This window comes from Chiloscyllium plagiosum, unplaced genomic scaffold, assembly GCF_037043375.1.
Source record: "Chiloscyllium plagiosum isolate Xiang-an unplaced genomic scaffold, Cpla_swu_hap1 HiC_scaffold_3, whole genome shotgun sequence".
NCBI lineage: Eukaryota > Metazoa > Chordata > Chondrichthyes > Orectolobiformes > Hemiscylliidae > Chiloscyllium > Chiloscyllium plagiosum.
The window spans coordinates 119713704-119731210 of NW_028270141.1; the positions used below are offsets into that span (position 1 = coordinate 119713704).

The following is a 17507-nucleotide window of genomic DNA, read 5'->3' on the forward strand; positions in this document are numbered from 1 at the left end:
AGTTTTCAGACATATCACCATACAAGGTAACATCTTCATTGTGCCTCCAGATGAAGCAGTGGTTTAGCCCTGCATTTCCTCTGGTGATGATCCAAGTCAATGTGTTTGTTGATAGAGTTCTGGTTGGAATGCCATGCTTCTAGAAATTCTGGTGAGTGTCTGTTTGCTTTGTCCTAGCATGGATGACTTTTCCCAGTCAAAGAGGTATCCTTCCTCATCTGTATAAGGATACTAGTGAGTGGGTCATGTCTTTTTGTGGCTGGTTGATGTTGGTGTCCTGGCAGCTAGCTTTCTGCCTTTTCGTCCAATGTAGTGTTTGTTACAGTTCTTGCAAGGTATTTTGTAAATGACAAAAGTTTTGCTTGTTGTCTGTATGGGATTTTTTAAGCTCATTAGCTGCTGTTTTAGTGTTGGTCGATTTGAGAGCTACCACGATGCCAAGAGATCAGAGTAGTCTAGCAGTCAGTTCCGAGAGGTCTTTGATGTAGGGGAGAGTGGCTAAGGTTTCAGGATATGTCTGCTTGTTTGGGTTTGTTGCAGAGCAAGTCAGCAAACAGTGTTCATTGGGTACTTGTTCTTTTTGAATATGCTGTATAGGTGACTTTCCTGTATTTCAGTGAGCCACCACATTGCAACAATGTTCTAATGCAGCCAAATGACATGACCAACCCAAGGAAACGCAAATGTAAATAGAAAGTGAGCTACACCAGTGCTTCATCTGGAGGCTCACTGAAGTTGTTACCTAATATGTGACTAAATGCCTAAAATCTAACTTTCCAGCTCAGTGATCAAACCTACATCCAGAACTTTAACTGAGCTAACCTTAACACTTGCTAACTGTAAAGACTATTAGCCCTGACAATCTAGTTTTAGTATAAACATTTGTGGCCTAGAATTAGCCAGTTGTTCTAGTAGTGTTAGTGGTTATCTGTTTGATAATGTGGAAAATACCAGAGTTCAAAAAAGGTTCACAACTCAGTAAAAGCATTTGATCTCAACAGTCTACCCTGAAGTTGGAGTGACCACAAACATTTCTATATCCATTTTCAGGAACATCTAGTTTTTCAACAATTGTGAACTTAGTGGAATGGAGTGCAGCAACAGATGGATTGGAAATACCACATTTCTACCTACCAAGCCACTGATGCTCATGAACCTCAATTGCAGACAGTATCTCAATTACCACTGCTGCTAATGAAGATGAGGCTCAGTTGACAGACAAGCCAGAAGGTTTCAAGAAATATGTTTAACATGACTGACAACTTTGAAAAACTGACAAGCTCATTAAAAGCTGCCTTAAAGAACATGTGGCAATAATCAGAAGTGACAGCACTTAGTAAACCTACAGATTTCCACAAACAAAGGTATTGGAACTACACCCTTTAATGACAGTTTATTTTCAGAACAAAAATCAGGGGTCAAACATTAGAAAAATAGAAACTGCTGGCAAAACTCAGTATCATGGGAGACTGATTAGCAAGGTTAGAGCTCATGGAGTAAAGGGAGAACTAGCCATTTGGATACAGAACTGGCTCAAAGATGGAAGACAGGGGGTGGTGGTGGAGAGTTGTTTTTCAGACTGGAGGCCTGTGACCAGTGGCGTGCCACAAGGATCAGTGCTGGGTCCTCTACTTTTTGTCATTTACATAAAAGTGATTTGGATGAGAGCATAAAGAGGCACAATTAGTAAGTTTACAGATGACAAAATTGGAGGCAGAGTGGACAGCGAGGGTTACCTCAGATTACAACAGGGTCTGGACCAGATGGGGCAATGGGTTGGGAAGAGGCAGATGGAGTTTAATTCAGATATATGAGAGGTGCTGGATTTTGGGAAAGCAAATCTTAGCAGGACTTATACACTGCAAGGTCCTAGGGAGTGTTGCGAACAAAGATCTTGGAGTGCAGGTTCATAGCTCCTTGAAAGTGGAGTCACAGGTAGATAGGATAGTGAAGGCAGTGTTTGATATGCTTTCCTTTATTGGTCAGAGTATGGGTTACAGGAGTTGGGAGGTGATGTTGCAGCTGTACAGGACATTGGTTAGGCCACTGTTGGAATATTGCATGAAATTCTGGTCTCCTTCCTATCAGAAAGATGTTGTGAAACTTGAAAGGGTTCAGAAAAGATTTACAAGGATGTTGCCAGGGTTGGAGGATTTGAGCTATAGGGAGAGGCTGAACAGGCTGGGACTGTTTTCCCTGGAGCGTCGGAGGCTGAGGGGTGACCTTAGAGGTTTACAAAATTATGAGGGGCATGGATAGGATAGATAGACAAGGTCTTTTCCCTGGGGTCAGGGAGTCCAGAACTAGAGGGCATAGATTTAGGGAGAGAGGGGAATGATACATAAAGAGAGACCTAAGGGGCAACTTTTTCAGAGGGTGGTACGTGTATGGATTGAGTTGCCAGAGGATGTGGAGGAGGCTGATCCAAATGCCTCTGAAATGTTGCAATTGTATGGGTATATGAATAGGAAGGGTTTGGAGGGATATGGGCTGGGTGCTGGCAGGTGGGACTAGATTGGGTTGGGATATCTGGCTGGCGTGGACACGTTGGACCGAAGGGTCTGTTTCCATGCTGTACATCTGGCTATTTGAGCACCTGTGGTAAGAAAGCACAATTAATGTTTCAAGTATGAAATCTATTGTAGCTAAGAGAATGATGTATTTACACTGAAGACATTGGAGGCAGAAGGGTGGAGACAACACAGCAAAGAGGGAGATGAGATAACAGATGGATGTAGAGACCAGGGAGATGTGAAAGAATAAGTAAACAGATTATGCATTGCAGGCTAGCTCAGAAGAGCCAAGTGATAAAAGCTGAAGGTAGGAAGAAAGTGTGACTGCTAAAAACAACCCACATCTAACAGGTTTACATGTGGGTGTATAACAAGCTCTAAAGTTAGGGACTCAATATGGAGTCCTAGAGACCACAGGGTCCAAGTGCAAAATGTTCTGAGTTGGCATTGAGGCTCACTGACACTCAGCATGCCTGAGAAATATTGGCATGGGAACCTTGAAGGGGTAGGCAACTGGAAGATCAGGGTCATTTTATAGACAGTATGGTTGTTACCTAGTCGGTCATCTCCCAATGTAGAGACCACCCTGTGAACAGTAAATAGAGAGGATTAGACTGAGCAAATTACAGTAAATCACTGTCCTAACTAGAGATAGATTTTCCATCAGCAGATGATGCAGCTCTAGGCTTTCAACAGGATAATTGCGTCAGCTGTCCACATAAACCATCCCTTGATCCAACTCCCATGCAGACCAGATATCCTAAATTATTCTAGTCCATTTGCCATCACTAGACCCACCAGACACTTCCTTCCTATTTATATACTGACCCAGTTGCCTTTTAAGTGTAATTTTACTAGCCTTCACTTCCTCTGGCAGCTCATTCCATACATGCACCACCCTCTACATGGAAGTTGCCCTTTTATATCTTGCCGATTACCTTAAACTTATGCTCTCCAGTTATGGGGAAAGAGCCTTGTTTTATCCCATCCATGCCCCTTATGATTCTAAACCTCCACCTTAAGCTCCAGGGGAAGCCACCCCAGCTTACTCAGCCTCTCCTGTAGCTGAAGTCCTCCAACCCTGGCAACATCCTTATTAAACTTTAAAGGGTTCAGAAAAGATTTACAACTCCCTCCCAAAAGCAGGGAGACCAGAACTGAAGTAGTATTTTTAAAAAAAAGTGTCCTAACCCATGACCTCTACAGCCACAGCATGACATCCCAACTCATACCTCAATGCTCTGACCAATAATGACAAACATACCAAATACCTTCTTCAGGGCATGAACCTGCACCCCAACATCTGTTTATCAACACTTCCCAGGATCTTGCCATCCAATGCAGACATCCTGCCTGATTTGCCCCTTTGAAAAGCCAGATGTCATTTGTCTAGATTCAACTCCATCTACCATTCCTCAGCCTGTTGAGGCATCTAATCAAGATCCCATTTTAAGAGGTAACCTTCACTTTCTACAAGATCATTCCTTGTGGTCTGACACCTTATTAACCTTAGCTCTTATATTGAAAATGCTAATCTTAGTTGTCAATCTGTTGTCAGTGGGGGGAGAAAAGTGTTCAGATATATTCTAATACATAAGTGATCAGACAACATTTAGTCACTATTTAATATCTATGACTGATTATTAGAATTGCAGTAGGAACACTGGCCTGTTCCAAACCCTTGCATCATTGAGCCTGCCCCACCATTCAATTAGATCATAGTGGATATTCACTCACTAGAAATTCTCTATATGTTCCATCATGATTCTGAACTCATTGAAGTCAGAAGCTGAACAACATTTAGGCAAACAATTCACATGTAGAAATAGTCTAGTTGTGCCTTTAAAAATCAGTCTCAAGTTGCAGAAAGCCAGTTAATTCCTAATTTTAAAAAGTCTCACTGAAACAGTACTATCATTATTTTACTCCAGGAGACATTTAAGTCAAACTTATGGTGTTCAACAGATTTATCATGATCCTTTAAACTGTTTCTACTTCATACAGTCTTGGTCTCATCCATAATGTGTTGGAAGGATTGTGTGTATGTTTCAAAAACTGCTTGTTACTTGCTAAAGAAAATCATAAATCGACTCGCTTGGCATGAAAGGAAAGAGACCAACTTTTATGCATTTCTAAATGCTCTATTGGCTTTTAGATCAGACTACGATTTCCTGAGTTAAGAAAAAAGGACATTAAAAAAGGTAACTGACCTATATTGCAGTTACTATTTCAGTCAGATGTACAGCATAGAAACAGACCCTTCAAGGTCCAACTCATCCATGCCAATCCGATTCTCAATTATCCCCATGGCTTTTTGAAGGAAAAACATTTACAAGTTGTTTTTCAATCATTTGGACTTATCCAGAATCTAAGATTTTTGGAATATTACTACTAGTGCATTCATTATCACTAATGCTACTACCTTGAATATCAGAACACAACTGATCATGTTCAGGGGACACATTAGACTTGAGCCCCAGTTTGCCTAGCATCTTTTCCTCAATAGATTCCATACTTAGTTTATTTTTGAAGACAATTGATACCGTCTACCTTGGAGGATTCAAGCATTTCTTCAATTCAAATCATTCCCTCATTTTCAATTATTTCCCCCCTTCATGTTCCAGATGAGAGAATTTTGACCAGGCTTAAAACTCTTGCTATTTGCAAGTTTACCTTTGCTTCAAATCTCCAGTTTGCTTGGGTTTTTTTAAAAAAAAAGTTCTCCAATCCTTTGCCTGACAGAAAAATGGCCATGGTTAATGTTTCCTTCAATTTGATGATATGCCCAACTTTCCTAGTTAACCATGACTGGTTTCTCCTTCCTAGAGACCTTCTCAGGGATATCTTTAAGAACATTGTTTCTTAAACCTGCCAATGTTCCTCAACTATCTTTTCAGTAAACTGTCCCCACTGCAGCCAGCTCTGCTCTTATATACAATTGGCCTTTAAGCTTAGCACATTTACCCAAGCTACTCAAACAACACTAAATCCTGCCATATTTTGATTTTTTTCAGAAGCAATATTGTACTCTACTACATTTTACTAAATAAACATTAAACCTGCCTCATTACACAAATCTGCAATGACCTGGTAACTTGTTGGTAAAAACAATGACTGCAGATGCTAGAAACCAGATTCAGGATTAGTGGTGCTGGAAGAGCACAGCAGTTCAGGCAGCATCCAAGGAGCTTCAAAAATCAACATTTCGGGCAAAAGCCCTTCATCAGGAATAAAAAAGGTAACTTGTTGGATCCAGCATTACCCCTAATTTTTATCTTCATTGATCCAAAATAAGTGGCAATGTCAGGATCCAAACTGCTTACTGCAGAAGCAAGCCATTTCCACAGCCAGTGTTAGGAGAATCCAGAAATTCTTTTAAAACACATACAAACTCACCATTGAGAGTCTTGTCAGTCTATCCCCAACCAAATAAGATTAAAACATTCACAATCAATACTCTTATTATCCCCTGCTTTATTCTATCCAAGCAGAGGTATAATTCAAGGACATTTATTAAAAAGGTCCTACCAACCTCCTTTTTATTACTTATCTCCACAGATGGTGGATCTTCCAACCCAAACATGCCTTGCTATTCTATTACTGCCAACATCCAGCAAGATTAGACTGTTCTGATTAAACTAGAGTACACCAACACCACATCTTGACCAGATGCCAGACAAACTAGTGCTCAGTTTGCTTAGTCAGCTCTATTAAAGTTGTGAAATGCACGGGTAAACATGCTCGACATGCGAACACTGGCCTCACTCTTGAAGCCAGAAGTCACGCAGCCCATTCCAGTACTTAGTTTATTTCAGATTGACACTTTTTGAAACGGGTGGGTAAGAGGTAAAGAGTACAGATTGAGCACAGACAGCTTGGGCAGGAGGTCTGAGATTTAACGGAGTCCCTTAAGGAGGTGGTGAGGAGCTAGGCCGCAGTGTGGAACTACAACTGGACACACGCCAGACTGCGGGCGGGGTGTCAATGCAGCCCAGACTCGCCTCTTCCTCGGCTTGACAGCCCCGTCTCCCACCACCGACGGCGGACACCGCGGGCCCCTCGGTCCAACCAACACCCAATCATCTGACCAGCTCGGCCCAGCAGCAAGGCTGACATTCTCGTACGGTAACGGGACCCAAACGCCGCCGCGCACACACACACACACACGCCCGTCCCTCAGCGCTCACCTTGATCCGGACCTCGTAGGTGGTGTAACGCTGCCTGCCAACCCCTACCGTCTGCGGAGTACCCACGTCGATCTCCAGGAAGTTGCTGGGTGGCCCGTAGGCGTCGTTGATGTTCTGGGGCTTGGTGAGCAGCCGCCGGGTGTCAGGCACAGCCTCCGCCATTTTCCTTCGGGCCTGCTGTCGGCACCCCTGACCTTCCCTGTTATCGCCGATCAGCTGACGGCGTGGCGCGCGCTGGGTCCTGGGAGTCGTAGTTCCGCTAGCGCGGGAGAACTCCGGCCCTGGACGAGGGCGAGGACTACAGTTCCCAGAACGCTCCGCGGTCAGCCCCCGCAGACCGCTCCTCCCAAACCAGGTGATGGACATTAAAGTTAAAAATCGCGCAACACCAGGTTGCAACTTAACTCCAATGTCGGAGGTAACGAGGACTACTGAAAAACGAAAGTATTTTATGTCTGTGCATGGAGTTTAGGCCTTCTGTTTTTTACTTGCATAAATCATAGTTTTGAAAAATATATATGTGAGAAGAAAATGTAATTTGATTGCAATTTGTGGAACCTTTGCTGACAGAAAATGGCACTCCTAACCATTTCCCATGTGTATAACACTCCAATAAAAATGATAATCGCAAACACAACAGTGAATTTGGATAAAAGCCAAACACTGCAAGAACAGAAAAGGTTGGAAATACTCAGCAGATCAGGCATCATTTGTAAAGAAACAGAATATATCGTTTCAAACTGATGATCCTTCATCTGAATTATTAGTTAATTTGATAAAACACATCCAAGTACTTTTGATCATTCAAGGTCAGATTAATGACCTGGGTCTTAGTGTGGTTGAGACAATTTCAAAGTTGGCAGATGACACAAAATTTGAAACAAGTGTAACTGAGGACAGTGTCAAATTCTAAACAGCATAAGAGAAGTTGGTGGAGTGGGTGTGTTGGTGGCAAATGGCATTCAAAGCAAGAAGTGTATGTGATTCATTTCAGTCGGAAGAACATTGAAAGTCAATATGATGTAGGGGATATGATTTTAAAGGGGTGCCAAGAGTACCGGGGCCTTGGTGTATATGTGACAGATCACTGACAGTAGCAAGACAGGCGGAGAGACCAATTAGGCATAGAGTTCCGAAGCCAAGGTTCTTGTGCTGTGGTGGTAGTGTCACTATTGGAGGTTTGGGTTCAAGTCGCACCTCCTGCAGAGGTATGTAATAAAATCTCTGAATAGGGAGACATAGAAAAGGCATACAGTTCCCAGTTTTATTAATAGAGGCATGAAGTACAAGAGCAAGGTGGCGATGCTGAACTTTTAAATGGCATTTAACTCACATATTGTGTAAAGTTCTGAGCGCCACATTATAGGAAAGATGTGAATGCTTTGAAAAAAGTTCAGAAATGATTTACAAGAATGATTTGTAACTGTAGTCAACTCGCCAACTTTAAGAACACTTAAATGGTCATTGGATATGCATATGGATGAGAATGGAATAGCATAGGTTAGATGGGTTCAGATTGGTTCCACAGGTCGGTGCAATATCGAGGGCGGAAGGGCCTGTACTGTGCTGTAATGTTCTATGTTCTTTCTAAGAATGCTTTCACGGATGGGAAATTTCAATAAGAAAGATAGATTGAATAAATTAGGACTGTTCTTCTTGGAGAGAAGGAGGCTAAGAGGAGATCAATGTTTTCAAAATTATAACGTGGCTGTATAGTATAGATAGGGAGAAATTGTTCCCAGTCATAAAATAATCAAAAACCAGAGTGCAGAGAAGCAAAATGTAAGGTGAGGATAAAGCTTTTTCAAACAGTATTTAGTTAGGGTATGGATTACATGGACTGAAGATGTGGTGGAGGCAGGTTCAATTGAGGAATTCAAAAGACTATTGAACGATTATTTGGATAGAAATAGTATGCAGCGATATGGGGAACAAGTAGGAGATTGGACTTAGGTAATGATACTCATTTGAGGAGCCAATGCATGCACAATGAACGAAGTGGCCTCTTTTTGTGCCATAACACTTATGTGATTCTGTGACCCATAAACTGCAACCTATAAAAGAAAGAAAGCGGTAGTTAGAAATGGCTTACTGTATATTGAAAACCTTTTAGGCCCAAATAGTAAAACAGAGTCGAAAAGTGTGGCGCTGGAAAAGCACAGCAGGTCAGGCAGCAGGAGAGTCGACATTTCGGGCGCCACACTTTTCGACTCTGACTCTCCAGTATCTGCAGTCCTCACTTTCTCCAAGTAGTACAAAAGTTTACTTTAGAGTTTTTTAAGTTAAAGGAATTGCAAAACCAGAAGAAAGCCACCTGTCAATTCCACTGAGACTATGCAGAGATGGTAAATTAATCAAATAATGCAAAACTCCCAGTCAGACAGTATTACTCCCAGTCAGAAGATATCTAAAAATGTACTAGTACTATTAACAAACTCATAAATGTCTTTAAAGTGTATATGGGACAGGAAAAAAATTCCACTGGACTTCAGGGATGCCAACGTAGGCAGTATCTAGAAGCGGATAGCACACAAATAGTTTTATTTTAATTGCAGGGAAGATCCAAAGAGGATCTTAATAAAATCAAATGTGATTCTGCCAGAGTTGACTGGGACCAGATATTTTTAGGGAAATCTGTGTCAGAACACGGGCGGCACGGTGGCACAGTGGTTAGCACTGCTGCCTCACAGTGCCAGAGACCTGGGTTCAATTCCCGCCTCAGGCGACTGACTGTGTGGAGTTTGCACGTTCTCCCCGTGTGTGCGTGGGTTTCCTCCGGGTGCTCCGGTTTCCTCCCACAGTCCAAAAGATGTGCAGGTCAGGTGAATTGGCCATGCTAAATTGCCCATAGTGTTAGGTAAGGGGTAAATGAAGGGGTATGGGTGGGTTGCGCTTCGGCAGGTTGGAGTGGACTTGTTGGGCCAAAGGGCCTGTTTCCAGACTGTAATGTAATCTAATCTGTAATGTAATCTAATCTAATCTAAAAACAGTGAGAAATATTCAAGAAGGAAATAGGGAGACTACAGGCCCGACATAAAAATAAATGGTGAGACCAACAAATTTAGAAAATCCTGGACATTAAAGTTTAAATATTGAAAGAAAACAGATACAATGCAACAAAAATTAGTGGAAGGATAGGATTGTTAAAGTTGAAAAGTCTACAAAAGAAGAAGAGAAAATAGATTATGGGGGCAAACTCACAAGTAGTATAAAATGGACAGAAAGAGCTTCATTAAATAGATAAAAAAGAAGAGAGGGGCTAAAGTGAACATAGGCCCCTTAGAAACAGAGGTTGAGCAAATAATAATACAGCACACTAATTGGTAGAGAAGTTGAGTAAATATTTTGCATTAATCTTCCCAGCAGAGGACAAAACAGTAATCACTGGAGAAAAGGTAGGAGGAAAATTACTAGGGTTAAAGGCTGATACATTCCCTGTACCTGATATGTTGTATCCTAGGATCTGAAAGGAAGAATTTATAGCAATGGTGGAATCATTGGCAGTAATCATCCATGGATCCTAAGATTCCGGAAAAGACTTGGGGAATTGGAAAACTGGCAATGTAATAACATGGGAAAATGTGAGATTATGCATTTTGCAGGAAGAATAGGGAGCTGAATATTATTTAAATAGAGAGACTAAAGTAAACGACAACACAGGGTATTTGAGGGTCAAAAAGTGTGATGATGGAATAGCACAACAGCTCGGGCAGCATTCGAGGAGCAGGAGAATTGATGTTTTGGGCATAAGCCCTTCATCAGGAATGATGAAGTGTTTATGGCTGAAACATGAATTCTCCTGCTCCTTGGATGCTGACTGACCTGCTATACTTTTCCAGTGCCACACCTTTCAACTCTGATCTCCAGCATCTGCCGTCCTCACTTTCTCCTAGTATTTGAGGGTCCTCTTGCAATAATCATAATAAAAAATTAGCATCCAAGGTCAGTTGGTAAAATGGAAGGTAAATGAATGTTGACCTTTATTTCAAAGGGAATAAATTATAAAAATAGGGTTTTGCTAAAACTGTAAAACTGTCAGACTACATCTGGAATTATGGAAGACAGTTTTGATCACATCAGACCCACAGCAATGTGGTTGACTCTTAACTGCCCTCTGAGCAATTAAAGGTGGGCAGCAATGGTTAGGGTTAGCCAGCAATGCTCTCGTTCCATGAAGGAATATAAAAGAAATGAATCACATCCATGAAACAAGCTGAAAGGAAAAAGAGAATGAAACAACTAGGATTGTGCTGGTACTTAAATGAAACTTAGTTTCTGTTATTCAAGATATAAACCATACATTTCAATGTTGTAAGATGTACCCAGTTATATTCATGCAGTTAGTGCTTTTGTACCAGACCAATAAAACCTGACAATGCAACTTGGATACATAGCACCTTATCTATCAGAAAACAGCTTTTCACTATTTAAACATTAAAGCCATTAGTCACAGTATTTCTCATACATTATGCTGTTCTAGTATATTCAACTAGATCAGAGTTAGTTTCCTTCCTGAAAAATATCAATCATCGTTATGGTAGACTAATTGAGTGCCAGACTGAAATAGCATTCTCTGACTGGTGTCGGTGTAATTTTTGCTCGATTGGTCACACACTTACTGCTGAATTAGAAGGTTATGGGTTGCAGCTCCACTTCAACACTTGAACTGAACTGATAATACAATGACAGCGGCGCTAAGGAAACACTGCCCTACTGGAAGCACTGACCCTTGAATGAAACACTTGGAGGGTCTGCCAAACAGAAGTTGGACAATTGGATAAAACAGTTGTATATTTGTTTGGTTCAGTTACGTGAATTGTTACCTTTAGATTAGCGGTTTCAGCATAGTGTTGGCAAGCACTACAATGTTAGAAATGAAGTCATTTGAATAAGATTTAAGATCCTTCAAAGCTTCCATGATAGTATTTGAAAATGTAAAAGGAGTTAAACATTTTGTATGTCATTAAAAACAGATTAAATGATCATTTATTTCATTGCAGTTGATAGAGCCTCACTATTCACGAAACAAAGCGAGTCAAGAAATTCATGTCTAGCATTCAGTGACATTTCTGAGAGACGTATGAATACATGTTCTTCATTCACCAATCTGTGCCCTAAATACCAGTTACTGAAAAAGATTAGAGGATAATGAACCTGTAAACCTTGGTCTCATGTCAATTATATACAACTGTGTATAATTGTGATATGATAAATAGTCGACATTATGAGAACTCTTGAGACACAGCGATAGTGTCCCTACTTATGAGCCACAAGGCCCAGGTTCAAATCCCACTTATTCTAGAATTATGTAATAACAGGTTGATTAGAAACTATCTAGTTCATGTATGTGATCCTGGTGACCACAATGTCAGCACATTCAAGAAATGACATGAGGTGAGCCATGACTACTGACGTATCAATCTCTCAGTCAGACTAATATGGATGAACAGGAGTCAATGACATTCTGAATTCTGAATACATGAAGCACTGCACAGAGTTATGATTGTCATATTACAAAGAGACATTGAAGATGTTGTAAATAAAATTTACAAGAATGATCCCAGGTGAGGTTACGTCTAACAGGAAAAAGTGAACAAGTTGGGTCTCAGTTCCTTTGAAAAAGAGACCAATGGCATGTGGATGGGAGAAGGGATTTGGGGGCAAGGAATCACTTAATAAAGAAAAACAAAGAGCTGCATATGTTGAAGATTTTAATTTAAAAAATTAAAGAAAGAAACTCTGCAGGTCTGACACATGTTTGGAGAGAAAGTTGTGTCAACTTTTCGAGTATACTTCTACAGAAGTGTCACTGGACTTTTTTTCCGATTACTTACAGTGTGGAAACAGGCCCTTCGGCCCAACAAGTCCACACCGACCCTCCAAAGAGCAACCCACCCAGAACCGTTCTCCTACATTTACCCCTTCATCTAACACTATGGGCAATTTAGCATGGCCAATTCACCTAACCTGCATGTTTTTGGACTGTGGGAGGAAACCGGAGCAAACCCGCGCAGACACGGGGAGAATGTGCAAACTCCACACAGACCGTTGTCTGAGGTGGCAATTGAACCTGGGTCTCTGGCGCTGTGAGGCAGCAGTGCTAACCACTGTGCCATCGTGCCGCCCAACGTTAACCCTGTTTTCTCTCCACTGATGTTGTCAGACCTATTGAGTTTCTCCAGCATTTTCTGTTTTTGTGACTTAATTAAGGTCACAGAGTCATAGAGATATACAGCACGGAAACAGATCCTTCATTTCAACTTGTCCATGCCGACCAGATATCCTAATCTAATCTGGTCCCATTTTCCAGCACTTGGCCAATATCCCTCTGAACCATTTTTATTTACATACCCATCCAGATGCCTTTTAAATGTTGTAATTGTACCAGCCTTCACCACTTCCTCTGACAGCTCATTCCATACACACACCACTCTCTTTTATATCTTTCCCCTCTCACCCTAAACCTATGCCCTCTAGTTCTGGTCTCCCTCACCCCAGGGAAAAGACCTTGCCGATTTATCCTATCCATGTCCCTCATGATTTTATAAACTTCTATAAAGTCGCTCCTCAGCCTCCGACGCTCCAAGGAAAGCAGCTCCAACTTATTCAGCCTCTCCCTCTACCTCAAATCCTCCAACCCTGGCAACATCTTTGTAAATCTTTTCTGAACCCTTTCAAGTTTCACAACATCCTTCCAATAAGAAGGATATCTGGTCAGCATGGATGAGTTGGGCTGAAGAGTCCGTACTGTACATCTCTATGATTCTATATCACTCTGCTGCTGGTCTCATAGCAGGTAGGCTTCTTGATCCACACTTTTTAATATCACTCACCTCTTCCTCTTGAGGGTTTATTCTTGCTGTCAACTTTAGTTAAAGCACCTCTAACCTCCTTTACATTGAATTCCTATTTTGAATCAAATCTCCCAGTTTCACTCAGTCAGTCTTTGTCTTACTCAGATGTAGTCTCCACTCCCATTGAACATACTCCTTACTTATATCCATGTTGTACTACTTGCACTGAACATGAAAGAATAATATTCTTAGTGAGAAATTGTCCATCATTGCCTCTTCTATTTAGGTTTCACTTCACCTTGTCTCGGAGGAATAAGGAAAGTCATTTTTCTGGAAACACACTCAAGGTTTTAAAAAGGCGTTAAATCGCACTGCAAGACAAAATTTAGGAAACTTATGAAATAAAAAGGCATCAAATCTGCTCAGTGGAGAACTTAAGTGTATGGAATTTTTAAAAAAGTAACAAGCATTGATCCACTCATAATACTGGTAACTTTATAGATAAAACATGTAAAAAGAAATTTCAGAAATTCAGGCATTTTACCACTATTAGAATAGGAACTTGGAAACACAATAATATTTTTCTGGCTGCTGAAAGGTATTGATCCTGGTCAGAAACAGTTCCATGATTACTGTAACCCTCCTCTTCCTGACTGGCTATGTGCTAATCGTCAGTCTGAATTCAGACAGGGTATATGACTGAGAGGCCATTAAAACTTTGTTGGATCCTGTCTTGACCAGCAACAATGAATACATATGTAAAGGCAAAGGACAGCAGATAGTAAATGTGAGCAGAAGCTCTATTTATTTTTTTCCTCACCCCTGCTTGAGTTATGCTGAGACCAGTGGTAATCCTCACTGCTGCTGCAGTTGACATTCCATTTCTGTAAGGTCTCAGTGATTTTGGCTCGGGGTGGATAGAATTTGAGACTTTGAAGCAGGGGGTAATGGAAAGCTCGGTAATCCAACACATAATAAAAACATTACATTTGTGGAAACAAGCCAGGCAGTGTGTGGTGACTATTGAAATCAAGAGGCTCATGGATTACTCAGGCTATAGAAGACAGCTTTTGAAAGTACAGAATTAATAATGAATACTCTATAGGAGCGAATGTCAGGAGCCCATAAACTGTTGCTAATGCTTGTTTTAACATTGAGCTTTGAAAATTAACAACAATATCATCATCTAACTTAATGAAGAAAGCAATATTTTTCAGAGAATTGACATCTGTCTAACTTCCTTGAAACAGATGAGGGATATCAGTCGTAATCTTGCATTCCTGAATGAAAATATGAAAAAAAAGACTGCTATTGGACATGAACAAGAAAGGTGCTTTCTGTTAAATGAGAGCCAGCACTTCTCAGAGAGTAATCCTCCTTTATTCCAAGCAATGACCACATACTGACCCTTTCTGTTTGAAATAACCTTCAACCATTCTTTAAACAATCTGGCTGCATTGATTCTGAAAATTGCAAAGGTATCAAAGGATTTTTATTTGGTTTCACTGTATATGGATATAGAAAATGTAAATCTATCCTTCATTCCAACATAATGAAGAAAAATCTTTTATTAGATCCCAGTTTTTCTTTGCTTAAGAATGAAAAGAGATGCAAAATTGAAAATAGCAGCTCTACTTCCCTCTGTCTGGAAAAAACATTACAGAAAAGTACAGAAATGGACTGTAGAAGCATTTAATTGTTTGTAGAACTATAGAAATTAGAGCACAGAGAGTAATTATTAAGTCCATCATATCAATGTCAGTAACTGGTGTTACCTATTCTAATCTCATTTCCTTGTACTTTCTCCAGAGCCTTTTATGTTATTCCTTTTCAAATCCCCCTTCTAATTATGTTGCAGCTTCTTTATTAAAAGCCACCTATGATAAATAACTTCACAACTAACCTCTCTCTCTTTTTTACTTGTAATAATTGTCAGTATATGCCCTCTTGTAATTTACTTGTTAACCAACAAAAATTATATTTCACTTTATATTTAACTTGTGAAAAATGTTATTATTGTGAAAACATTTATTAAATCTCCTTTCGGCTTTCCAGTTCTAATTAAAAAGGACACAAATATTTGAACCTATCTTTATAAACTATTGCAGTTCATTCCTGGTATCAATCTCATTAATATTAGCTGTAGTTTCCATGATTTGTAATACATTGCCTTTAATGAGTGACCAGCAATGAGTGCATCACTGTCTGGCACAGGTTTAACAAATGGCAGCAATAGTGATGTTTTTTGAGTTCCTGATTTAATGAATTCAAGTTCACAACTGAGTTGAACTTCAATTTCCTGGTTGATTGCCAAATACTGCGACCACTCGGCTGGTATAACTTTATAAGGATACATCAGATTTATGTCAGCTTTGGGATTAAAATAATGGATGGAATCTTATAGAGATCTGAGCAATGTGGGCTATGGTATGATCCATGGCAGAGCCAGAGAAGTCTCGCAAGGCCCAGCTAGGTGTTAGGATCACCTTGCACCATCTTTCATGCTTTTTATAGTGGCAAGTTGCTAATTAAGGGAATTATTGTTCATTAAATGCCTTGTTGACAGCCCAACTCACTTCATTAATATTCATCTTCCTTTCTTGCCAAATGCGCTAAGTAGGCTAGACAATGAGAAAACTCAACATGAAAACCAGTGCGCGTATTTGGCAGATTCAGTTTGCCACTTGCTCTGATAAGCTCCATGTTGCGTCTAATCAAACTCCCTACCAGGACATCGAGTCATCGAGTCATAAAGATGAACAACACAGAGACAGAACTTTGGTTCAATGTTTCCATGCCGATCAGGTATCCTAATTTAATCCAGTCGCATTTGCTAGCATTTGGCCCATATCCTTCTAAACCCTTCCTATTCATACATCCATCCAGATACCTTTTAAATGTTGTAATTGTACCAGCCTTACCAATTCCTCTGGCAGCTCTTTCCATATATGTACTACTCTCTGCATGAAAAAGTTACCCCTTAGATTCCTTTTGAATCTTTCCGCTTTCACCTTTAACCAATGCCGTCTGGTTTTCGACTCCCCCGCTCCAGGGAAAAGACCTTGCCTATTTACCCTATCCATGCCCCTCATGACTTTATAAACCTCTATAAAGTCATCCCTCAGCCTCCAACGATCCAGGGAAAATAACCCCAGCCTATTCAATGTCTCTCTACAGTTCGAACCCTCCAGCACTGGCAACATTCTTGTAAATCTTTTCTGAACCCTGTCAAGTTTCACAACATCATTCTTATAGCAGAGAAACCAGAATTGCACACTGTGTTCCAAAAGTGGCCTAACCAATATCCTGTACAGCCTCAACATGAACTCCTAACTCCTAAACTCAATGCACTGATCAATAAAAGTAAAGCATACAAAATGCCTTCTTCACTATCCTATTTACCTGCGACTCCACTTTCAAGGAACTATGAACCTGTAGTCCAAGGTCTCTTTGTTCAGCAACACTGCCCAGGAGCTTACCATTAAGTGTACTTTTGGCGGGATGTTACTCATGCCCCCCTATACATTAACAGCACAGAGGTGGAATGAGTGGAGAGTGTCAAGCTCCTGGGAGTGGTCATCAACAACATGCTTTCTTCGACTCTTCATGTGGAGGCACTGGTTACAAAGGCCCAACAACACTTCTTCCTCAGGCAACTGAGAAAGTTTGGCATGACAGTGAATATCCTTGCCAATTTTTATAGGTGTGCCATCGAGAACATTTTATCTGGATGTATCATTACCTGGTATGGCAACTGTACCATTCAAGATCAGAGACGGTTACAGAGAGTGATGAACTCAGCCCGGACAATCAAAAAGGCCAACCTCCCATCTGTAGAGTCCATCTACCAGGCCCGCAGTCAAGGCAAGGCTGTCAGCATTCTCAAAAGCCCATCCCACCCTGGCATTACTTTCCTACAACCTCTACTATTGGGGAGAAGGTACAGAAGCCTGAACACACGCATCAGCTGGTTTCAAAACAGTTTCTACCCAACTGTTGTTAGAATACTGAAT

At 40.8% G+C, this 17507-nt stretch overlaps 1 protein-coding gene across 1 annotated transcript in view; it reads right to left on the reverse strand.

Moving 5' to 3' along the window:
- snx3 (sorting nexin 3) overlaps positions 1-6888 on the reverse strand; it is a 33167-nt gene extending 26279 nt beyond the window's left edge. Inside the window, exon 1 of the mRNA XM_043687084.2 lies at positions 6701-6888. Coding sequence (XP_043543019.1) covers positions 6701-6862 — 162 coding nt within the window. The 5' untranslated portion in view covers positions 6863-6888. The remainder of the gene's footprint in view (positions 1-6700) is intronic.
- Positions 6889-17507: the final 10619 nt, after the last annotated feature.